The sequence below is a fragment of the Suncus etruscus genome, chromosome 2 (assembly GCF_024139225.1).
Source record: "Suncus etruscus isolate mSunEtr1 chromosome 2, mSunEtr1.pri.cur, whole genome shotgun sequence".
Taxonomy (NCBI): domain Eukaryota; kingdom Metazoa; phylum Chordata; class Mammalia; order Eulipotyphla; family Soricidae; genus Suncus; species Suncus etruscus.
In genome coordinates this window covers 99,776,942-99,802,880 of record NC_064849.1, presented here as the reverse complement: position 1 = coordinate 99,802,880, position 25,939 = coordinate 99,776,942, and the positions used below count along the sequence as shown (strand labels likewise).

Genomic DNA, 25,939 nt, shown 5'->3' with positions numbered 1-25,939 from the left:
CAGTTCTTCAATTTGTTAGGCACCAAGACCGTCCTCCTGCCCCAACAGATTCTGCCCTTTCCCACCCCTACAAAGCTCATTATTACTCCTTAACTCTCTCATCCCCAACCACCTGTACCCCACATTTACCCTTTTTAACTTCAGTACTACACAGTTCTAATCACAGACCAAAGTCATGCATTGGATTTAACAACCCTCAACTGTTTCAAAAGACATAAAATGGACACATAAGTCTTTTGAATATTTTATGTGTATTTTCTTTAATAGATATAAATCTTTCTAAATATTCTTCTACTGTGATGATTCTACCGACTTTTTATCTTGTCTTCTCTTTGTGAGCAGTTCAATAAGGAATTTTGGTGTAAGAGTCCCTCAGTTTAATGCTTATGATTGAACCATGTCATGGGGATTGTTGGACTTGTTCTTATGGCCCCAATATGAGCCGATAACGCCATGTGGCATTGTTCCTTGTTTGCATAGGCACATTAAAATGGGAAAATACTATACACACAAATAAGTTCTTATCTAATAGAGATTGGAACACACAAATCTCGTAGTGCAATGGGACCTTACACCCTGAACATTGATATAATGACCTGGCACAGGCCTCAGAAGAATGGGCATCCTCCATTCACCCCTGAACCAGGGAAGCTATCTACGAAACATCCAAGGTTTTTTATAACAACACCTGGAAGCAATCCTCTGCCAGGGAAGACCCTACCATGGCTCTGACATCGACGTGCTCAAGAGACTTCCCTTAACACTAAGAAGACTTGACAACAACAACGACCTTACAGGTCCTGCTTACAGGACAGGGTTCTCTGCATTGCTCTTTAATTATGAGGTGAAACGAGAGGATGCTCTGCACCATCCTAACTGCAATATAGGATATGCAGATTCCAGGATCTTTAATACAGAAACATGATACCAACAACAGAGACTGTGTGAAAAATAAAAGTGTATTGGCACTACAGACAATGACCTGGATTGGACAAACTAGTTTGCCTAGAGCCTAGAGTTGGTCTTATGCCAGGAAACTTCAGGGGTAGGGTCTCCTTGTATTTAGGCCAAGGCTTTTCCTTTCCATGTCCCTCATATTTTGGTAGGCCTATGCAAACAATAATTGCCACTCTAACACCGTTTTTACTGTGCTCCTTTGACTTTAATCCTTAAGAAAAACAACCCACTTAAACTTTTGAGGTTCACTTAAACTAATATGCACGTACATGGAAATGTAAAAAAGTATTTTGCCTTCAATGTTTAAGGAGTTACATAAGCTTTATGTCTTTAGATTGCTTTGTGTGCTGCTAAGAAATATTATGTACTATAATCTGGGGACTTGAGGAACAAAGTAATTGTACATGGGTTCTGTTTTATTTTTCTTTTTTTTTTTTTTTTTTTTTTTTTTTTTTTTTGGTTTTTGGGCCACACCCGTTTGACGCTCAGGGGTTACTCCTGGCTATGTGCTCAGAAATCGCCCCTGGCTTGGGGGGACCATATGGGGCGCCGGGGGATCGAACCGCGGTCCTTCCTTGGCTAGCGCTTGCAAGGCAGACACCTTACCTCCAGCGCCACCTACCCGGCCCCTGTTTTATTTTTCTTAATGTTCTTTGGCTGAAAGTTCAAAGTTAAGATATCAGCAATGGTGGGGCAGAAGAGATAGCATGAAGGTAAGGCGTTTGCCTTTCATGCAGAAGGTCATCGGTTTGAATCCCGGCGTCCCATATGGTCCCCCATGCCTGCCAGGAGCAATTTCTGAGCATGGAGCCAGGAATAACCCCTGAGCACTGCCGGGTGTGACCCAAAAACCAAAAAAAAAAGTATCAGCAATGGGACTACTGAGAATTCTGTTTATGGGTGATTGTCCTTCCACTGTAACTTTACCTGGTCCTCTTTCTTTGCATCTTTGCTCTCATAATTAAAAATAAAAAATTAAAAAATGCAAAAAAAAAAAAAGCAACGTGGGGCCAGAGAGATAGCATGGAGGTAGGGTGTTTGCCTTGCATGCAGAAGGACAGTGGTTGGAATCCTGGCACCCCATATGGTCCCCCGAGCCTGCTAGGAGTAGCCCCTAAGCACTGGTGGCTATGACCCAAAAACCAAATAAATAAATAAGCAATGTGGGCCGGAGAGATAGCACAGCAGTAGGGCATTTGCCTTGCACGCAGCCAATTCAGGACAGGCAATGGTTCAAATCCCGGCATCCCATATGGTCTCCCAAGTCTGCCAGAAGTGATCCCTAAACAGAAACAAGAATAAGACCTAAGCATAAGTGGGTGTGGCCCCAAAATTTTGAATTAAGTAAATGTAATTGTTGTAACATAATAAAAATATTTTAAAGCCATGCTCATAATAAAAAATAACTTATACCCACATTTCACTGAAAGACTTAAATTTTAAAACTCATTTAAAGAATAGTAGAAGTCTACTGTGCTAATAAATGCATTATGCAAAAATAACAAAGAAAACTGAATCATTGTTACCAAAACTTTGGGGGAGGTCTTGAAGGGTCCACACCAGGTGATGCTCAGGGGTTACTCATGGCTATGGCTGAGAAAACGCTCCTGGCTTGATGGACCATATGGGACGCTGGGGAGGCGATTGAACCGTGGTCCCTCATAGGTCAACATGTGCAAGGCAAACGCCCTACTGCTTACAGCACCCTCCAGCCCCACCAAAACATTTTTTGAATTTTAAATTGTTATGTTTTTTTTTCTGTTTGTTTGTGGGCAATAACCAGCGATGCTCAAGAGGTTACTCCTGTCTCTATACTCTGAAATTATGTCAGGCAGTGCTCAGGGGACCCTATGAGGTACCAGGATCAAACCCAGATCAGCCATATGCAAGGCAAACACTTAACCCACTATACTGGGCCCAGAGAGATAGCACAGTGGTGTCTGCCTTGCAAGCAGCCGATCCAGGACCAAAGGTGGTTGGTTCGAATCCCGGTGTCCCATATGGTCCCCCGTGCCTGCCAGGAGCTATTTCTGAGCAGACAGCCAGGAGGAACCCCTGAGCACTGCCGGGTGTGGCCCAAAAAAAAACCAAACAAACAAACAAAAAAATACCCACTATACTGTATCACTCTGGCCCAGATTATGTTTTCCTTATTATCATATTAAACAAAAATTTCTAGGGGCAAGTCTAACAACTAATTCCAATATAGTAATTGATTAGAGTATCGGGAAGTGTCGAAAGTAACTGTAAAGTAATACTGACAAAATCTCAGGCTTCCGTGAATGGAAAAACTCATTGGAACTATTAATACTACTTTGACTTGTCTACATTCATAATTGAAGATATTAACTTTCAAGTCATTAACTTTCAGGTCATTAAAAATAGAGAAACCGGGGCCGGAGTTGTGGAAAAGGCGGTAAGGCGTCTGCCTTGCCCATGCTAGCCTAGGACGGACCACAGTTTGATCCCCCAGCATCCCATATGGTCCCCCAAGCCAGGAGTGATTTCTGAGTGCATAGACAAGAGTAACTCCTGAGCGTCACCACGTGTGGCCCAGAAACCAAAATAAATAAATAAATAATAGAGAAACCATTCTTTCCTGTCCAAGTTTTTTTATCCTGAATTCTACCAATGGCCACAGAAACCCATGACTGACAAGAAGCAAGGCTGTCACCAGATGATCCCACTGATGTTCTAATTCCATAAAACCACACTCTGCTAGCTCCTAATGTGGTAAGAATGTAGACAAATTGCAATCTTTAAGAAATCCAAAATATTGGAAGGTGAACCTAATAGCTCAGGGGTTTCAAACTCACGGCCTGTAAACGGCCAAACGGCCCTCCACACAACATTTTGTGGCCCTGCCCTAGAGGAATCTTTTTTTTGTTTTGTTTTGTTTTAGTTGTTTGGGTCACACCCCCCAATGTTCAAGGCTTACTACTGACTTTGCACTCAAGGATCACCCCGACTTTGCCTCCTGCGGCCCCCAGGTAAATTGAGTTTGAGACCCCTGTAATAGCTCCTTCCACATGTAGAAGATAATATGGAAGAAAGGTAGAGAGAAAGGAAAAGAAAAAAGAAAGGAGGGAAGGGAGAGGGGGAGGGGAAAAGAGAGAGGGTGGGAGAAAGGAAACAAGCTAGCTAGCTATCAAGTCAAATACCTTCCCTCCCTTACTAGTGGCCCAGATTTGGGGCATTACAGTGAAGTAGCATTGTTCATCAAAAGTGGAACACTGGGGCCGGAGTGATAGCACAGCGGTAGGGCATTTGCCTTAAATGTGGTCAGACCCAGGACAAACCCCAAGTTCGATTCCTGGCATCCCATATGGTCCCCCAGCCTGCCAAGAGGGATTTCTGACTGCAGAGCCAAGAGTAACCAGGAGTAACCCCTGAGCACTGGCCCCGTGTGGCCCCAAAACAGACAAACAAAAAGTTAACATTTTTGACACTACTAAAAACATTATTATGACAATATATTTTTTTTTACTTATTTCTGTTTTATGGAACAGTGCTAAATCCTGTTTCTGTACTCAGGAATTACTCCCAGCAGTGCTCAGAGGGCTGGAGGACCATATGCAATGCCAGGGTTCAAACCCATGCTAGCAACATCTTAGGCAAGCAGGTTGCTCTATATACATCTCCAACTCTAAAATTAATTTCCATCCAGGAATGCTTACTGACAGTAGTTTCACACATACAATATTCGACACCAATGTCCCCATTCCTTCCATGTCCCTAGGTTCTCCCACACCCACTGGCTTGTCTCTTTGGAAAACATAGAACAAGTTTATTTCATATTACTTGACCCAATATAACTTAAAGAAATAGAAAACAGAATTAGCAGAAAATAAAATCAATAAAAGTTCATTTGCGGGCCCGAAGAGATAGCACAGCGGCGTTTGCCTTGCAAGCAGCCGATCCAGGACCAAAGGTGGTTGGTTCGAATTCCAGTGTCCCATATGGTCCCCCGTGCCTGCCAGGAGCTATTTCTGAGCAGACAGCCAGGAGTAACCCCTGAGCACCACCAGGTGTGGCCCAAAAACCAAAAAAAAAAAAAAGTTCATTTGTGATGACCAACTTGCCATTTTCAATCTTTCGTAATCTAATAGAAGACAACCATAAGCACCGTTAGTGAGTGTTCCACCGTGTGAACTTTCTCCTTTGAAGCTCTTTTAATGCTTCTTGTAAAACTGGTTTCAAGGCTATGAATTTCCACAGCTGTTGCCTGTCCATGAAGCACAGCCTAATTCCTGAATGAGAATCTAGCTGGGTAGATAGAGTATTCTTGGTGACGTGTTCATCTAGTTGAGGTTTCATACTAAATCCTTTCTATATTCTTCTGGCTCGGTCTCATTTGATAGATCTGCTGTACAACTTAAATGCTTTCCTATGTACGCAGATTCCTTTTTTGATCTTTCTGCTGTATCTATTTTGTCTCTATCTGGATTCTGTCACTTTGAAGATAATGTTGTCTTGGGGTTTCCTAACTGGGTCTATTTTCCCTGGGGCCCTTCAGACCCCTTGAATCTTGTGCCTATAAACCTCAACTCTAGGAATTCTTACTGATTTCTAAAACTATGGTTTCATCACATTGGCTTCCCATTCTTCAAGGACTGATGATTCATATACTGTTCCTTTTGAACTCAGAAAGTTCGAAGAGAAAGACACTCTACTACCTAAAGAATGTTTCTCACCTCTTCTAACCATGACCCCCTTCTGACCTTCCTACCAGTGGTCGGTCCTCTAGTCTCATACTATGCTCTCCCCTCACATCAGTGCTTCTCAAATAGTGACCTCGGCAAACACTGTCATAACAAGCTAAGCCCCTTGTTTATGTCTCTGGAGCTGAGAGTTGCTGTGTCCTGCTTCAAACACTGCTTCAAAAAGCTATGCATTGGGCCCGGAGAGATAGCACAGCGGCGCAAGCAGCCGATCCAGGACCTAAGGTGGTTGGTTCGAATTCCGGTGTCCCATATGGTCCCCCCGTGCCTGCCAGGAGCTATTTCTGAGCAGACAGCCAGGAGTAATCCCTGAGCACCGCTGGGTGTGGCCCAAAAACCAAAAAAAAAAAAAAACAAACAAAAGCTATGCATTGTAAAACATGCTCATTGTAGCCATTAATCCAGACATCACCTCTGATTAAAAAAATCAGCTCAAATTATTTACATATTTTTGTTTTGCAGGTTAAAGTTTTTTTAATAAAGATATTATTTACAGTCGCATAGGGGGGCCCGCGAAAAATGTTTTCTTCTTCTTAAGGGGGCATGACAGAAAATAATTGAGAAGCACTTACGTGTTTATAGTGGCCCCTTGGAATATTCCAGTGACTCCCAGGAGGCTACACGGTCACTGATTAAGAAATGCTATCAGGGGGGCCGGGCGGTGGCGCTGGAGGTAAGGTGCCTGACTTACCTGCGCTAGCCTTGGACGAACCGTGGTTCGATCCCCCGGCGTCCCATATGGTCCCCCAAGCCAGGAGCGACTTCTGAGTGCATAGCCAGGAGTAACCCCTGAGCGTTACCGGGTGTGGCCCAAAAACCAAAAAAAAAAAAAAAAAAGAAGTGCTATCAGGGGGCCAGAGCAACAGCACAGCAGGGAGGGCGTTTACCTTTACCTTACACATGGAGGACCCAAGTTCGATCACCAGCAACCCATATGGTCCCCCAAGCCTGCCAGGAGTGATTTCTTTTTTTTTGGGGGGGGGGGTGTTGGTTTTTGAGTCACACCCAGCAGTGCTCAGGCCTCAGGGGTTACTCCTTGCTCTCTGCTCAGAAATCGCTCCTGGCAGGCTTGGGGGGACCATATCCCGGGATTCGAAACACCATCCTTCTACATGCAAGGCAAACGCCTTGCTATCTCTCCGACCCCACCAGGAGTGATTTTTTTTTTTTGGTTCTTGGGTCACACCCAGCAGCTTTCAGGGATTACTCCTGGCTCCAGGCTCAGAAATCGCTCCTGGCAGGTTCAGGGGACCATATGGGATGCCAGGATTCTAACCAATGACCTTCTGCATGAAAGGCAAACACCTTACCTCCATGCTATCTCTCTGGCTCCCAGGAGTGATTTCTTTTTTTTTTTTTTGGTTTTTGGGCCACACCCGGCGTTGCTCAGGGGTTACTCCTGGCTGTCTGCTCAGAAATAGCTCCTGGCAGGCAAGGGGAACCATATGGGACACCGGGATTCGAACCAACCGCCTTAGCCCAGGAGTGATTTCTAAGTGCAGCAGCAGGAGTAACTTCTGAGAGCAACCAGGTGTGGCCCAAAAACCAAAACCAAAATGCTGTCAAGACCATTTTAGAAAAGTCTTGAATTGTTCCTCTGGCCACACACATGGGATCTATAAGAAAGGTGATAACACAAACATAAAGGAATGGGCACTACTCAAAAGACAGCCCATAATGTTCCACAGCAAAACTGGAAAAGTCTGAATGTCACCTAGCATTCTGTTGGCATTGTAAAAATAAACAAATACAAGATTTTTGCAAGACAATTAATGTTGCTGCGCAGCATAGAAGCATTTTTTACTATTATTAGCTAAATTTTATTATGGAAAGTTGTACTCAAGTATTTTATTTATTTATTTATTTTGGATTTCCATAATGAAAAATTTGTGAAACTGTATCCTCCCCCTCTACATAACTACATAGGTGATTTTCTATTGAGCTCTCTGTCTACAAAAGCTTAAAATATTTATTACTTGGGGCCGGGCGGTGGCGCTGGAGGTAAGGTGCCTGCCTTGCCTGTGCTAGTCTAGGACGGACTGAGGTTCGATCCCCCGGCGTCCCATATGGTCCCCCAAGAAGCCAGGAGCAACTTCTGAGCGCATAGCCAGGAGTAACCCCTGAGCGTCACAGGGTGTGGCCCAAAAACCAAAAAAAAAAAAAAAAAAAAAAAAAAAAAATATTTATTACTTTCCCCCTGATAGAAAAACTGTGCCCACTGCTATCCCAGATTATAAAACTGGACCTAGGCATATGAGACATGTTCACATTGTACTGAGCCTAGCACAAAACTGCCAGAGCAGGAGGATATACCTTCCTATTTCCTCCTTTTCTCCTCTTGACCTTCACCCCTTTTATTCTTTCTCTAGCCTTAGCCTTGTGGCACAGGTTCAACCTAGACACTGAGTATGCAAAAGCATACTGAGTACGCAGTGATCTTCCAAGAGAATGCCAGGGGCTTTGGGCAGAACTTGGTCCAGTTTCAGGGATCTTGGTAGAGCCAGAATAGAAGCATTCTAAGAACAGAGAGAACATTCTGAAAAGTGTGTAGAAATAAAAGGCCAGTTTTTTATGGGGGTTGTTTTGCTTTATCTTTTTTTGTTTATTTGTTTTTGTTCTTTTTTTTTGGTTTTTGGGTCACACCTGGCAGCACTCAGGGGTTACTCCTGGCTCTATGCTCAGAAATCGCACCTAGCACGCTCAGGGGACCATATGGGATGCCGGGATTCGAACCATCATCCTTCTGCATGAAAGGTGAACACCTTATCTCCGTGCTAACTCTCCGGCCCGCTTTGTTTTGTTTTAAAAGCTAAGGGGCTGGGGTCAGAGGATAGCAGGAAGGTAGGGTGTTTGCCTTGCATGCAGAAGGACGATGGTTCAAATCCCAACATCCCATATGGTCCCCCGAGCCTGCCAGGAGCGATTTCTGAACGTAGAGCCAGGAGTGACCGTCACCTGAGCACTGCTGGGTGTGACCTAAAAACCAAAAATAAAAAATAAAAGCTAGGGCCCGGAGAGATAGCACAGCAGCGTTTGCCTTGTAAGCAGTCGATCCAGGACTAAAGGTGGTTGGTTTGAATCCCGGTGTCCCATATGGTCCCCCGTGCCTGCCAGGAGCTATTTCTGAGCAGTCAGCCAGGAGTAACCCCTGAGCACTGCCGGGTGTGGCCCAAAAACCAAAAAATAAATAAATAAATAAACAAACAAACAAATAAAATAAAAGCTAAAGGGCTGAGCCTTACATTAGTAAGGATGTTTGTCTTCCAAGTGGCCTGACCAGATTTGATCCCCAGTATCCCATATAGTCCCCAAAGCCTGCCAGGAGTAATGTCTAAGCACAGAACAGGAATAACCCCTGAGCACTCTACCCCTGAGCACTACCATCTGTGTCCCCCACTCAAAAAAATTCCATCCAAGTATTTCTCCAATAAAGAAAAAAAAAATAATACTCAAAATAGAGCTATACCCTAAGCCTCAGCAAATAGCAATATGATTAAAAATCGGGCAAAATGTTTTTAATATACATCTCTTCAGAAAATATTAAAAATGATCAAAAGCACATAAAGATGTTCGATTATAACTACCCATTAGGTACATCACTGAAGCAAAAACAGTAATAAGCTACCAAATCACAGCAAGCCTACTTTTTTTTTTTGGTTTTTGGGTCACATCTGGCAGTGCTCAGGGGTTACTCCTGGCTCTCTGCTCAGAAATCGCTCCTGTCAGGCACAGGGGACCACATGGGATACCGGATTCGAACCACCGTTGGTCCTGGGTCGGCCACTTTCACTGTGCTCTCTGGCCCCAAAAAGCCAGCATGGTAGAATCCTATATTATCTAAAAAAAAAAAAAAAAACAAGTAACAAGCATTGACTGGAATATGGACAAATCCTTGTGTATCATTTATTAGGAATGTAAAAATGATGCTGTCGTCATAGAAAAAAGTACAGTATTTCCTCTAGAAAGAAAAAACAATAAATTTCCATATAATCCTGCAAACCATGCTGGCAGCATTCCTAGGAAAGCTGTGTTCTAAGCCCTGACTTCCCTGGCCATCCTGGAAAAGAATGCCACCCTTCCATAACCCCACAACGCCCTGTTCAACTACACGCTAAGGCGGTGTGGGGGGGGGGGGGAAACGGGACTGCACAATGCCTCCTTCAACGACCCTCTAAAATTTCTCAACCAGGGCCATCCAAGGGTAAAAATCTCATAAACAGGGGCCAGAGATATAGCACAGCGGTGTTTGCCTTGTAAGCAGCCGATCCAGGACCAAAGGTGGTTGGTTAGAGTCCCGGTGTCCCATATGGTCCCCGTGCCTGCCAGGAGCTATTTCTGAGCAGATAGCCAGGAGTAACCCCTGAGCACTGCCGGGTATGGCCCATAAACCCAAAAAAAAAAAAAATCTCATAAACAGGTGTCATGATATGAGACTGGGGCGCAGTGGGAAAGATGAAAAACTGCTCTAGGTGCCAGAGCCATAGTACAGCAGGAAAGGCACTTGCCTTGCACACAGCTAACCTGTGTTATTTTATTTTATTTCTCTGGTTCCCTATGTTAACTCGGAGGGCCTTGTAATGCCAGGGGTTGAACTCAAGGCTTCCACAATGCAGAGCACTTTTTCTCCTTTAAGTTATAGGCTTAAGTGTTATTTCTGAGCTCATTTTTGCTAACTTGGTACACTTGCAACATTCAAATTTAGAAAACTAGAACTAGAAACTAAAACCAGATTAAAAGCATTAGTCTTGCTCTTCAGGCCCATGTTCTCTCAAACTCGTATCTTGCTAATCTATAATCTATGTCTTTCCTTGCTTGCTTGTTTGTTCTTTAAAGCTCATGTTTTCACTAGAACACATATTCATTTCATTCTCCCAACTCCTACATTTAAGTAACTTTCCTTCAATAAAAACTATCTTGCTTCACTTAAAAAAAAACTACCCTTAGTTCCTATACAAAACTTCCACTTGCAGTTCTCTCAAGGTGAGGGCACATTCAAAATTAAATCTCGGACTAGCAATCAACAAGAAAAACTTCAAGGAGCCGGAGCAATGGCACAACAGTAGGGTGTTTGCCTTGTACACAGCTGACCCAGGACAGACCCGAGTTCGATCCCCGGTATCCCATATAGTCCCCAAGCCTGCCAGAAGCGATTTCTGAGCGTAGAGCCAGGAGTAACCCCTGAGTGCTGCCGGGTGTGGCCCAAAAACAAAACAAAAAAAAGGTATAATTTCAAACATTTAACTCACAGCTCCATACAATTATTACACTAACTTGTTCCCAACTATTCTTAAACTATCAACCAATTACATTTTTCAAAACAAACTGTAACCAAAGATATGGATATTTAATGTCAGCTAAGCATAGACTTGGTTTACATTTATCAGTTTTCGTTTTTTTTTTTTTTTGGGGGGGGGGCAAACTTGGCTCTATGCTCAGGGATCACTGGCTGTGAGGTTTGGGGGACTATGATGTGGCACCAAATCCAGGATCAAACCCAATTAGCAACACACAAGGTAAGCACTATACTATCACTTCATCCACACAAACTTAGCATTTTTCATTATTTTAAAATGCCTAACTTTTTTTCTGGTTATTACTACCTTATAAGCTTTTTCAGTGCTAAAGAGAGTTTCACAGGTTGCATATGTGCTTTGCATGTAGAAGGCCCAAGCTCAAGTCTCAAAATCATAAAGCCTTTGGAGTTACTGTCCGGGTGGCCTCCAGCAAAACCCTGAGGAGGATCCACCCTACCCCCAGTAAAAAGTAAATTTCCATCTCAAAATATTCTCTTTTTTTTTTTTTTTTTTTTTGGTTTTTTTGGGCCACACCGATCGATGCTCAGGGGTTACTCCTGGCTGTCTGCTCAGAAATAGCTCCTGGCAGGCACGGGGGACCATATGGGACACCGGGATTCGAACCAACCACCTTTGGTCCTGGATCGGCTGCTTGCAAGGCAAAGGCCACTGTGCTCTCTCCGGGCCCATCCATCTCAAAATATTCTATGTCTAAATATAAATGTGAATGCACAGAATCAGAATATACAATGAACCTAAAATAGACACCTATATCCAAACATAGAAATGAATAGGTTCAGAAGACTGATTATTAGTATGTAAAGCTGTAGCATAGGTAAAAATATAAAGGCTAATCCTAAAACCAAACGCTAAAGAAATTCCTCCTAGTATTTGTACCAACCAAGGATATTACACAAGAAACCCAAGGAAGCATGGAAATGATCAGAATTCTAGATATGCTAGTAACAGCTTGTAAATGCCATGTGGCATGATAACCAGAAACAAACTATCATGACTTCCTGTCTCAAATCTGAAAGACTCCAAAAGCCAACTCACTGCAACCATGGAACCAAAACCTGGAACTTATTTATAGACAATTTACAGACAAAAAAAAAATGGTAAAAAACAAAAAACCTTCCAGTTTCCTGCAAGTGCAGGAAAGTTTCATTTTCAGTCCACATCACAGTTCAAAAGTTTCACATGATTCTGGCGGCTTCTGTTTTTTGTGACAACTAGAAAGAACCATAAGTGATTTCTAGCTGCACCAAAGCCAGGTGTGAGGAAAGCACCACAAAACAGTGCAAACCGCAGCAAGCATGATGAAAATGTGAAACTTCAAAAATGTGAGGGGCTAGAGAGATGGTACAGTAAGTAGGATGCTTGCCTTGCACGCAGTCGACCTGGGTTCAATCCTCAGTATCCCATATAGTTCCTCCATGCTCATCAGAAGTAATTCCTAAGTACAGAGAGTCAGGAATAAGCCCTGAGCACTGCTGGGTGCCCCCCTCCTCCAAAAAAAAAACCCAAAAAATAAATAAATGAAATAAAATATGAGTGCCACCAAAGTCCTGGTCCCCACAAGCACTGCAAACCGTGGATGCCTTAGCACAAACTATGGTGAACAAGCACGCAAATGCCACAGCCTGATGTGTGAACCCTGCTGAGCACCACTAAATGTGCCAGCACCACAGCCGGCCACATGAGCTTATCACTGGGACATCGACAGCAGAGGGGAAGGGGGAGACATGGGGCAATTATAAGCATGCACCCGCAAGCACACACACCACAAATTGTAGTATTCAGAGTTTCTGCCCATCTGCTGACTCCAACTTAAGAACTTTCCATTAAGACTGGACAAAAAAAAAAACTGGTCTACCTACACAAAGGAACAGTATTCAGCTCTCAGAAAGATGAAATCCACAGTTTCGCAGAAATGTGTAAGAAACATGAGACTACCAGGCTGCTCAAAACGGGTCAAAGAGAAGACAAATTCCCAATGTTCTCTCTCATGATATAAGAAGAAACAGAGGGCCGGAGAGATAGCATGGAGGTAAGGCGCTTGCCTTTCATGCAGGTCATAGGTTCGAATCCCGGCGTCCCATATGGTCCCCCATGCCTGCCAAGAGCAATTTCTGAGCCTGGAGCCAGGAATAACTCCTGAGCACTGCAGGATGTGACCCCAAAACCACCAAAAAAAAAAACATAGAGAGTAGTAAGGAAAAGCCAATTAAGACACACACTGTTAAGATAGACAATGAGAAGAGACTCCATCTGTAGACTGATTTTACTAAGTAGGAAAGAGGACAGGTAGACAGTGGTGGAGAGAAACTGATACTCTGGTAGCAGGCAAGGTCTAGCTAGCAACACTGTATTCCTGAAACATGGATAGCTGTAATGTAAATCACTGTGCTTAATTAAAAAAGAGGGAAAATAGGGGGGTAAGGAAAGAAATCAACGGGTATGGTGCTTGTCTTGCATGAGCCAAAACAAGTTCCATCCCTAACAACCCACACTGTCCTCCAAGCTCCACCAGGAGTGACCCCTGAGCATCACTGGGTAAAGTTTGGGCCTTGTTAATATCAAACTAAGCTCAAGGCTATTAACAAGAAGTATAAATGACTATGCTGAGTAAGTAACTCCTACCTTTGAAAAAAAAGTAATACTAATCACAATCCTATTGTCAGGCCATCCCAAAGAAGCAAACATAAAAATGAATAGGTTCGGGGCCGGGCGGTGGCGCTGGAGGTAAGGTGCCTGCCTTGCCTGCGCTAGCCTAGGACGGACCTCGGTTCGATCCCCCGGCGTCCCATATGGTCCCCCAAGAAGCCAGGAGCAACTTCTGAGCGCATAGCCAGGAGTAACCCCTGAGCGTCACAGGGTGTGGCCCAAAAAACAAAAAAAAAAAAAAAAAAATGAATAGGTTCAGAAAACTAGTTATTAGTATGTAAAGCTGTGAGCACAAGTAAAATTATAAAGGCTGATCCTAAAATCAAACTCTAAAGAAAATAAATTCCCAACCAGGGCCAGAGCCATAGCACAGCGGTAGGGCATTTGCCTTGCACGTGGTCAACCGCAGAGGGACTCTAGCGACTTCTGAGCGCAGAGCCAGGAGTGACCCGAGTGCTGCCGAGTGTGACCCAGAAACCAAAGAAAAAATTTCCAATCCCACCCCCTTCTACCTCTGTTCCCTGGATCTGCCTGTAGAAACGATAAAAATCCCTATATGGTAGTTACAATCAGCCCGAAATACTCAGAAGAACTGGCTAATATCGGGATAGTGACCATACATGGCAAAGTATGACCCCTGACATAAAATAAATACAACAAATGGTCTGTATTTATTAAAAAAAAAAATAGGGGCCAGGAAGGTGGCGCTAGAGGTAAGGTGTCTGCCTTGCAAGCGCTAGCGTAGGTCGGACCATGGTTCGTCTGACCCAGGACAGATCTTGGTTGGAACCCCGGCATCCTATATGGTCCCCCCAAGCCAGGGACAATTTCTGAGTGCATAGCCAGGAGTAACCCCTGAGCATCAAATGGGTGTGGCCCCCCAAAAACTAACTAACTAACTAAATAAATAAATAAATAAATAAATAAATGTGAGGCCTGAGCGATAGCACAGTGGGTAGGGCATATGCCATGCACACGGCCGATCCAGGTTTGACCCCAGCATCCCATATGGTCCCTTAGCTGCCAAGAGTGATTTCTTTTTTTTTTTTTAAACCAGTCTCAACTTGGTTTATTGAGACTCATTCAGGAAGACTGAGCACAGAGCAATTTCTGAGCACCAGTGTGGACCCAAAACCAAAAAAAAAAGAACTATACTGATATCTCAAAAGCTATAAAATATTCACTCAGGAGCTGGATAACAAGTTTTCTTCATTTAAAAAAAAATGTTTTGGAGGGGGGGGGCCTCACCTGGTTACTCCTGGCTATGCGCTCAAGAAATGGCGCCTGGCTTGGGGGACAATATGGGACGCCCGGGGTTCCAGCCAAGATCTGTCCTGGGTCAGCCCCATGTAAGGCAAACTCCCTACCACTGCACTATCGTGCCAGCCCTTAAAAGTTAAAGTCTTTAAGAAAAATTTTTCTTACCAAGATTCTAAATTTGAACTCTACAAAGGCAAAACTGAATGGTTTCTAAAAATCAATTTCTGGGAGTGTCAGAAAGATAGTACAGCAGGTAGTATGCTTGACTTGCACTCAGCCAATCATATGGTGCCCAGAGCACCACCAGGAATTAATTCCTGATTGCAGAGCCAGGAGTAACCTCCTAGTCACTGACAAGTGTGGCCCCAAAACTAAACACCATCACCCAAAAATATCAGACTGCTAGGACACATACATAAGATTACTTTGCTTCCTAGAAAAACTTCACATACAGCCTTTCAAGAAAATTCATTAATAACTAAAAAGTGACTGTACCTCCTTGCAGCTATGGACCAGCAGCTTCTGTCAAATGATTATTAGTAAAACCTGAGTCAAAGGAGCCCAAGAGAGTACAAATGCTTCAGTTCTGGAGAAGTGAAGTGGTTTATTGGATTACCAAGTAGAGGAGTCTCCTAGGTAGGCCCAAAGAGAGTGCAGCAGGCAGGAAGGTTGCCTGGCACAAGATGGACCCATTGGACTCAGGTTCCACCCTCAGCATCCCATTAAGGTCCCCCAGCACTGCCAGCACAAATTCCTGAGTTGCAGAGCCAAGAGTAACCCCTTAGTATTACCAGGTGTAGTTCAACAAGCCCCTCCCCCCCGAAAATTCACCCAGAATAGTTAGCTGACTTATTAAATATAATTTAACAACCTATAATGCTTTATACAGATCACTTTTTTAATCCACCTATTAAGTGGGAAAACTGATAAACAAAACGTGTATTTTTTTTTTAATTTGACGCTTAAAAACCGTGCGGTCTGTAGTTTTCTGACCAAGAGCAAGCAAATCCCGGGAAACACCTCAGACAACAAGATTGAAGACTATTCAATCTGTCTGCAGGTCCGAAGGCACAACCGTTTTTGCTGCAAGCTATCGAGACAAAGAAAATGTAGCAAAACGTTCCTTAAAAGAACCTAGGAAATAAGTATGGGGCGGGTCAGTGGTGAGGGGAGGGAGTGCCAACAGTACGGGTTGAAATTCGCCCGCAAAGACTCATTTCAAAGTCGGAACCCAAAAAGAATTGGGGCCAAAGAAAAAGCAGATAGTTGAAGGGGGGGAGGTCGCTTGCTGGGTTCGATCTGTGGCTCCCATAAGGACCCACCCCCCGAATTCAACAGGAGGAATCCCTGAGTGCAGAGCCGGGAGTAAGCCTCGAGCACCGAGTGTGGCCAAAAAATAAAAAATAAAAATAAAAATGGGCCAAGCAAACAAAACAACAGAGGGCAGCGAATACTGGAGGTGGGAGGAGGTGCCGGGATCGAATCCGGGACGTCAGAGACGTGGGAATCCAGAGAGAGTGAGAGATCTGGATCGCCTGGGACACAACGCATTTCTTTCTCTTGTGCAACTGAACCGGGGCTCTCTCACCCCACTGCCAACCGTGCGTGTGTGGCACCGTCTCCTTCGGCTCCCTCCTCCTAGGAAAACATGCGCCCTGCCAAAACGGGCTGTGGCCTGCGAGACCCAGGCGCGGGCCAGAATGAATGCAAAAGACAGCCACACTGGGGAACGGCAGTGCTCGGCCGGGGCCGGCTTGTCCGGGAGCGAAGCGCACCTGCCCCGTCCGGGACAACTTTGGGCCTCCGCCCCGGCTGCGCGTCGGCCGAGACGTGGCCGAGCCAGAGTGCCGGCGCGCGTGCGCCTGGCCCGGCAGGTCCTCGCAGCGAGGGAGCCCCGGCCCCGGCAGCGCCGAGACCCGCGGGCCGGGGGAGGGAGGGGGAGGAAGGGGCCGGCCGGGCCGGGCCGCGCCGCGCCGCGCCGCGCCGCACCTCGCGGTCCTTGAGGCCGAGCAGCAGCACCTCCTCCATGAGCGTGAGGCGCGTTTCCTTGGAGTCGCCCTTGTCGTCGTCGTCCTGCTCGTCGCGGCGGCCCTGCGCGTCGTCCTCGCCGCCGCCGCCGCCGCCGCCCGCCGCGCGCTCCTTGTCGGCCTGGCGCGACGCCTCGGTGCGCCGCTGCACCAGCCCCGAGCTGCGCTGGGTCAGCGAGGTCATGGCCGCCGAGCTCGCCCAGGGACGCGCGGCCCCGCTGCCCGCCGCCCTCCGCCCGCCTGCCCGCCCGCCGCGCCGAGCCGAGCGCCGCTTCCGGGTTACTCCCGCCCGCTGCGGCGGCGTCCGGCAGCCGCCAGGTTGCGCGCGCGCATGGGGAGGGGACGCGCGGCGGGCGGGACGACTCGCGGCGGCGACGGCCCCGCCGCGGGCGACCGAGCGCGGAGGCGGCGGAGATGGAAGTGGAGGCGGCGGCGGCGGCGGCGGCGGCGGCGGAGGCGGAGGCGGCGGCGGTGGGGGCTCCTTCCAATATGGCGGCGCGGCCTGACGTCACCGGGGATGTGGCACTGCCGGCGCGGGGCGGGCCGGGTCGGGCCGGGCTGGAAGCGCCGGAAGTAGCGGCGGACGCACGGCGCGGGAGGCGGGGCTAGCCGGTGGCGCCGGAAGTGGCGGCAGAAGCTGGCGGAAGTGGCGGTGCGGGGAGCTCAGGTGCCGGAAGTGGGAGTCAGGGTTTGGGCGGCTGGGCCCGAGAGGGGCGCTTCTCCCCGAGTCCGTCTTGCCCGGCTCTTCTCCCTTGCTTGTCTCCACCGGGTCAACCCCCCCCGACACCCCTCTGGGGGACTTTGCTCTGTTCTCTCATCCTTTGCCTCACTCAAGGGTTGGGGTTAGAGCTTGAGACTGGCCGGACACCTCACACACACGCACATACACACTCTGTCTCTCCTCTCTGTCTCTCTCTGTCTCTCCTGTTTCTCTGTCTCTCCGTCTCTCCTGTCTGTCTCTCTCCTCTTTGTCTCTTCTGTCTCTCCTCTGTCTCTCTCTACTCTGACTCTGCACTTGATCTTAGCCAGAAGGCTGAGAAGCGATTCTCTGTCTCTTCTCTCCTTTTTGTCTCTCCTCTCTGTCTCTCTCTTTTCTCTCTCTCCTCTCTTGTCTCTCCTCTCTTCTCTGTCTGTCTGTCTCCCTCTCTTCTCTGTCTGTTTCTCCTCTTCTCTGTCTCTGTCTCTCCTCTCTCTGTCTCTCTTCTCTGTCTCTTCTCTATCTCTCCTCTCTGTCTCTCTGTTCTCTTTGTCTCTCTGTCTCTGTCTCTCCTCTCTATCTCTCCTCTGTCTCTGTCTCTCTGTTCTCTTTGTCTCTCTATGTCTCTGTCTCTCTCTCTCTTCTCTCTGTTTCTCTGTCTCTGTCATTCCTCTCTCTGTCCTCTCTCTTTGTCTCTGTCTCCTCTCCTCTCTCTCTCTCTCTCTCTCCTCTCCCTCACCCTCCTTCCCTCCCTCATTCCCTTCCCCCCCCCCCCAGGAGGGACTAGGTCAATAAGTTCAGTCCTCAAGTGGCCACACACACCCGGCCACGCCTTTGGAAGGAGCAAGTCACCGCCTTTGCAAAGACTTGGCCCAAACTAGGTGTGTCGCTCGCTGTGGGAGAGGAAAGGTTAAGGCACGTTCGTTCGTTTGTTCGCCGGGTTTTGTTTGTGAAACTTTTTCCTTCCGTCTCGAAAGGGACCAGAATGCAATCAGTAACTGCCCACGTCAATGCAAAGCCACCTCGCGTTCTTTTTTTTATAGAGACAATAAATCTGGTTGTATGGTTGGTTTCTTGCCACGTCTTTTTGTACACGTTTGCTCTCCATGTGGTGGCCGATTTCACCACCTCTGGGCTTGCTGGGTTGGTTTACTGGTGCTATAGAATGAATGACGTGAAATCTGTGGAGTCAAACTTGAGCTCGAGCCCTTTATAAGATGAAAAACTTCCTACAGATATTTCCAAGTGTAAATTTGGCTTCTGTTAAAAATGAACCGCTTGTGAAATCTGTATGTATAACAACTTAAGTTTGGGGCCGGGAGAGATTGTATAGACAGTAAAGCACTTGCCTTTACACACACCTGATCCCAACTATCTGGATTCCATCTCTGGCAAAAAAAAAAAAAAAAAAAAAAAAGGTTTTGGGTTTTTTTTCTCCTGATTGCACTCAGGAATCACTCCTGATGGCGCTTTGGGGAACCATCTGGGGTGTCGGGGGCTGGTGGGGGTCAAACCCAGGTTGACTGCTTGCTGGGCAAACGGCCTACTCTTCACTCCAACACCTTAAAATGTTTAAATAAAATAAGTTAACAAGTTCTCTGATTCTCCCCACTCTTGATCTTTTTGGGGGGTTGGGAACCACACCTGACAGTACTCAGTGCTCTCTGCTAATGATCTATCCGGGTAGATTCGGGTGAGACCATATGTGGTGCAGGAGATGGAACTGAGTCCGAACCATGCAAAGCAGCTCCTTACCCACTACACTGCTGCTCCCCTTTCTTGAAAGAGCAAGGTTAAGGGCTGGAGAGAAAGAACAGAGATTAAGGTGCTTGACTTACACAAAGTCAACCTCAGTTTAGTCCCTGATACCACATTGGGTCCCCAGAGCACCCTAGGTCTGGCCCCTGAGCACCCCCAGGACTGACCTTTAGCATTATTGCGTGTGACCCAATATCCCTCCCTAATAATTACATGGAAACCTAATCCCCCTGCCCTGACTGTGGAGCACAGGAACTGCCTTCAGATGAATAGGATGTGGATAGTCAGTGACAGTCTGGGGGGTCATAAAGTCAGGCCACTTCTTCCTTGTTCTCCCCCACCTCTCCTCCCTTTCTCTTCCTCTCTCAAATCAGTCCCTGTTTGAAAGATCCGCAGCTAGACAGAACATCCAAACAAACCTACTAGGTCAGATCCTGGTGGAAAGGAAGAGAAGCCTCTGGCCCGCAGCCCAGTGAGGGGATCAGTGGAAGTAGAGCCCAGCCTCAGGTTCAGCTGAAGCTCAACCTCAGGAAAGATTCCAAACATGAACTCTGGCTCTTATCCTCATCACAAGAAAAATAAGGAAAGGCTGGGCCAGCTAAGCTATTTCTGAATATCTGAGTTAGAAAAACTGAGTCAATAATTGAGAGAGTAAATACTGCTTTAAGCTGCAAAATTTGGGTTAATGTATTATATAGTAATAGATCAGGGATCTCAAACTCGCGGCCCGCGGGCCGTTTGCGGCCCTCCATACAACATTTTTGTGGCCCGCGGCCGGCCTTCAAATATTGCAGTATTTGCGATTATATCGCAATAAAAATCGCATTAGTAAGAAAAAATCGCATTAAACATTCCCATACCCCGAGCAGTTTCGTTCAGGGTATGCAAATGTTTAGTGCTATTTTTTGCAATTTTTTTCTTACTAATGCGATTTTTTTTTTTTTTTGGTTTTTGGGCCACACCCTGTGACGCTCAGGGGTTACTCCTGGCTATGCGCTCAGAAGTTGCTCCTGGCTTCTTGGGGGACCATATGGGACGCCGGGGGATCAAACCGCGGTCCATCCAAGGCTAGCGCAGGCAAGGCAGGCACCTTACCTCCAGCGCCACCACCCAGCCCCACTAATGCGATTTTTTATTGCGAATAGTCCTGCCTCACCCCGACTTTGCCTCCTGCGACCCCCAGGTTAATTGAGTTTGAGACCCCTGTAATAGATACTAGCATCCCCTAGAGGCAGGGGATGTGGCTCAAGTTGTAGAGTACATGCCAGGCACTTGCAAGGCCCTGGGCTCAGTTCCTGGCACTGCAGGCCCAACACCAGCACCTCCAGGAATGACCCTGAATCTACAATGGCACTTACAACTTAAAAGTAAAACACAGGCCAGAGCTATATTATGGCAGGGGGGGCACTGCCTTGAAGTCTACCAACCTGGGTTAGATTCTCTGCATACTATATGTTCCCCCAGAGCAGTACCAGAAGTAATTCCTGAATGCAGAGCCAGGGATAATTCCTGAGCATCACCAGATATAGCCCAAAGTAAATAATAATAAAAGTAAAGCAAATTCGGGGCCGGAGAGATAGCATGGAGGTAAGGCATTTGCCTTTCATGCAGAAGGTCATTGGTTCGTATCCTGGCATCCCATTTGGTTCCCTGAGCCTGCCAGGAGCGATTTCTGAGCATAGAGTCAGGAGTAACACCTGAGTGCTGCCAGGTGTGACCCAAAAACAAAACAAAACAAAAAAAAGTAAAGCAAATTATTTAGATGCTTCCACACATGAATACTTAACAAGTTTTATATATCCTAGAATTTTTGTATATTCAAATAAGTGTTAAGCTTTGTATCCCTATTTGTGCAAATAATAGCATATTATATACATTGTAGTTTCCTATCTTGAATATTTTTTCACTTAATATCAGTTTTCTAGATCCATATGAAAGATCACGCTTTGTTTTAAATGCATCATTTTCTTTTTGTTTGTTTGTTTGTTTGTTTTTGGGCCACACTCGTTTGATGCTCAGGGGTTACTCCTGGCTAAGCGCTCAAAAATTGCCCCTGGCTTGGGGGGACCATATGGGATGCCGGGGGATCGAACCGCAGTCCTTCCTTGGCTAGCGCTTGCGAGGCAGACACCTTACCTCTAGTGCCACCTCTCCGGCCCCAAATGCATCATTTTCTATTAAACATAATTAGGAAGTCAATCTCCTGTTGATGGAAATTCAAATTCCCAGTCCTTTACAACTATATACAGTGCTGTAATGATACAATTATAGTGACATTTTGTCCACAAGATTATATGTTCATGATCTTTCTATTCATAAACTCTTCAAATTATTGAAACTTTACAGGATCTTGTTGCTTCGCTTTTTTTTTTTTCAGTGTTTCTATTACCTATTTTCCACAAATGAACTTCCAAATGACCTTGTCAGGAAAGAAAAAGAGAAGAGGACGGAGACCAGAGCAATAGTATAGCAGGTAGGGCGTTTGCCTTGCATGTGGCCAACTGGGTTGAATCCTCAGCATCCCATATGGCTCCCTAAGCACTATCAGGTGTAATTCCTGAATGCAGAGTCAGGAAAAAGCCTTGAGCATTGCCAGGTGTGATCCCAAAACAACAACAAAGCTTTCAAACTGCTATTTTCATTCTGCAGCACAGCAGCATTATTGAAATACCAACAAAGCTTTTAGATGTCTTCAATATATGCTTTTTAAGGGATGGGTTATCCTGGAAGTGTGAAGGATCAGGGGCCACCTGATTACTCTCTGGGGTGCTTGGGGGAGCATCTCTACATGGATCTAACCCAGGGACTCTCACAAAGCAAAGCATGTTCTCTACCACTTGAGCCACATTCCTCCATACAGAAAGTACTTTCTGGAACTGGAGTGATAGTACAGCAAGGAGAGCACTTGACTTGCACACAGTCAACATGGGATCAATCCTTGGCATCCCATATGATGCCCTGAGAACCATCAAGTATAATTCCTGGGGCTGAAGAGATAGCACGGAGATAAGGCATTTGCCTTGCATGCAGAAGATTGGTGGTTCGAATCCCGGCATCCCATATAGTCCCCCGAGTCTGCCAGGAGCGATCTCTGAGCATAGAGCCAGGAGTAACCCCTGAGTGATGCCTGTGTGACCCCCCCCCCCAAAATAAAAATAATTTCTGTACCAACAACAGAGACTGTGTGAAAAATAAAAGTGTATTGGCACTACAGACAATGACCTGGATTGGACAAACTAGTTTGCCTAGAGCCTAGAGTTGGTCTTATGCCAGGAAACTTCAGGGGTAGGGTCTCCTTGTATTTGGGCCAAGGCTTTTCCTTTCCATGTCCCTCATATTTTGGTGGGCCTATGCAAACAGTAATTGCCACTCTAACACCGTTTTTACTGTGCTCCTTTGACTCTAATCCTTAAGAAAAACAACCCACTTAAACTTTTGAGGTTCACTTAAACTAATATGCATGTGCATGGAAATGTAAAAAAGTACTTTGCCTTCAATGTTTAAGGAGTTACATAAGTTTTATGGCTTTAGATTGCTTTGTGTGCTGCTGCTAAGAAATATGTACTACAATATGGGGACTTGAGGGACAAAGTAATTGTACATGGGTTCTGTTTTCTTTTTCTTTTTTTTTCTTCTTTTTGGTTTTTTTTGGGGGGGTCACACCCGGCGTTGCTCAGGGCTTACTCCTGGCTGTCTGCTCAGAAATAGCTCCTGGAAGGCACGGGGGACCATATGGGACACTGGGATTCGAACCAAACACCTTTGGTCCTGGATCGGCTGCTTGCAAGGCAAACGCCGCTGTGCTATCTCTCCGGGCCCTCTGTTCCCCATCTTAAAATATTTCCTCCCTAACTACTTATCAGTGTTATCAATCTCCAGCACCCCACATGGCCCCCTGAGCACCACCAGGAATGACCCCTGAGTACAGAGCCAGGAGTAACCTCTGAGCATCTCCCGGTGTGACCCGAAAAACAACAACAACAACAAAATTATGGACAGAGCGGTTCCAGTCCTCCATTGGGGATAAAATAAGAACATGGTATTGTCTGCCACTAAGCTTTCGTGTTGTCAAAATTCAAAAAAAGATATTGGAGAGACAGAACAGGAGGTGAGGCGCTTGCCTTACTTGCAGCTGTCCCTACTTGAAATACCCCACACTACATATGGTTCCCTGAGAACAGAGCCACTCTCCCCACAAAAAGAAAGAATCTTTTGAGATGGGGGGGGGGTGTAGTCAGAGCACCTGACCAGCACAAAAGACCTGGTCCCATCCCTGGCACCTCATGTTCCCCCATCTCCTCTTCTACTACTCCCACCCCCAAACACAACTGACCTAAAGTTACAGAATGTCTTCCTATCTTCAAAAGCTCTGCTTTTTCTATCTAGGAAAAAAATCTGCTTTCCCATCTGAGGACAGGAGGCTGTGGCCATCCTGTCCATGGAGAGCAAATAGCATGGGTGCACTGTGGGGGAGCCCACGCTCCCATTCCTGGGCCCACTCACAGGCCATCAGTGGGGCAGCGAGCTGCATTCTCATCTGGAAGTTCACTTGGGAGGGAATCTGCTGGTGCTAAAGCATATTCTCTTGTAGTTGTAGAATTGGGGGTGACTCCTGTAGGCTATTGGCTGACCACCCTTCCTCCCCCTGCTCCTCTGAGCAACCTGCAGTTTCAGATGCATGGATCTCACCAACACGGCCACTTCTGCAGGCCAGCAAGGGAAATCCTGAATGCATAAACCTGATGGTCTCTTGGAGATGTACATAGCTCAGTGTCATTACTCAATGTCACCAAGGGAATGACACCCCAAATGCTGGCATACAGCCTCCTACTTAAAGAAGGAGTCTTTCAAGCAGGAGCCACCTCTGGTATCCTCAGGGCCTGTCCAGCACAGCAGTCACAGAGAGTGTATGAATGAACATGTGAATGAACAAAATGGAACCTATCGATGTTTTCAATTCTCTCTGTCCAGGAAAACATGAGCATGAATTTGTCTCATCAAAGAGTGACTTAGAACAACTACTTTTACATAGTTCAGCCACATGTGCTGGGCTCAGCCAGGCTATTCTTTCACTGGCTTCCTGTTGCCTGCTCATATGACTGGTCATATAGCTGCTGAACTGTACCTAGTTGATTTGCATGTGGCTTGCTCAGAGATGTTGAGTCCATATGTCTCCAGCTAATAGTCCATGTCTTTGTCACATGGCCTCTGAGTTTCTAGAGGAAGAGAAGCTAGAGGGCATAGAATTGTGCATATTACCCATTGCCACACATGGGTAGAGAGACAGAAACCAACTTTTTTACTAGAATAGTGCAAAACCCATCAAAATTTACCTGATAGCTATCACAAAGTATCCATGCTCATCTACAAGAGATTTCCTTCCTTCCGTCCTTCCTGCCTTCCTTCTTTCCATTCTTCCTCCCTCCTTCCCTCCCTCCTCTCTCTTTCTCTCTCTCACTCTCTCTTTCTTTTCTTCTTTCTGTCAGACTTTGGCATTTGGGGAACCACAAAGTACAAGGAGTCAGACTGGTGTATTTTCTTTTTTTGTACATACACACAATTTTTTAAATGACACACTAGACTATGGAGGTGTTCAACAGTCTGGAACACATGCTTTGGACTTTAGGGGCTAGGGAGGTAGCCAAAAAAACAAGAGTGCAAGCCTTGGGCCCGGAGAGATAGCACAGCGGCGTTTGCCTTGCAAGCAGCCAATCCAGAACCAAAGGTGGTTGGTTTGAATCCCAGTGTCCCATATGGTCCCCCATGCCTGCCAGGAGCTATTTCTGAGCAGACAGCCAGGAGGAACCCCTGAGCACTGCCGGGTGTGGCCCAAAAACAAAACAAAACAAAAAAAAGAGTGCAAACCTTGTATGCACCAGTGTCCGAATTTGATGCCCAGAGCCTCATGGTTCTCAAGCAACACTTAGTCCTGGAGGGCCCAGAGAATGGCTGCAGGGCCTGATCATCTTTGGAACCGAGCACTGAAGCTACTGACCTGGTTAGCCTGATACATTTTGTTAACCTTGTTTTTGTTTTGGGGCCACACCCAACAGCACTCAGGGGTTAATCCTGGCTCTGAACTCAGAAATCACTCCTGGCAGACTGGGGGGACCATACGGGTTGCCAGGAATTGAACCCAGGTCTGTCTTGGATCAGTTGCGTGCAAGGTAAACACCCTACTGCTGTGCTATCTCTCTGGCCCCAGTTGGCTAGATATTGCCAAGAGTGGCCACTAGGTTTCTTGACCTCTGCCTGGGAAGTCATCTGCTCAAAAAAGAATGGGGCCTGAACAATAGCACACTGGTAAGGCATTTGCTTTACATGTGGCCAACACAGAACGGACCCTGGTTCTATTCCCAGCATCCCATATGGTCCCCTGAGCCTTCTAGGAGTGATTTCTGAGCACAGAACCCGGAGTGACCCCTGAGTGCCACCAGGTGTGACCCCCCCCCCCCACCAAAAAAAAAAAAAAAGATGGTCTCGTTTAGGAATGGCAGGATTTACGCACCTACTGAGGAAAGATTGTTCTTTTATTTTTTCATTTTTAATTATTATTAT

At 46.3% G+C, this 25,939-nt stretch overlaps 1 protein-coding gene across 1 annotated transcript in view; it reads right to left on the bottom strand.

The window, feature by feature from the left end:
• The window catches only part of GOLPH3 (golgi phosphoprotein 3), a 57,219-nt gene extending 40,109 nt beyond the window's left edge, over nt 1-17,110 (bottom strand). Inside the window, exon 1 of the mRNA XM_049767698.1 lies at nt 16,889-17,110. Coding sequence (XP_049623655.1) covers nt 16,889-17,110 — 222 coding nt within the window. The remainder of the gene's footprint in view (nt 1-16,888) is intronic.
• Nucleotides 17,111-25,939: the final 8,829 nt, after the last annotated feature.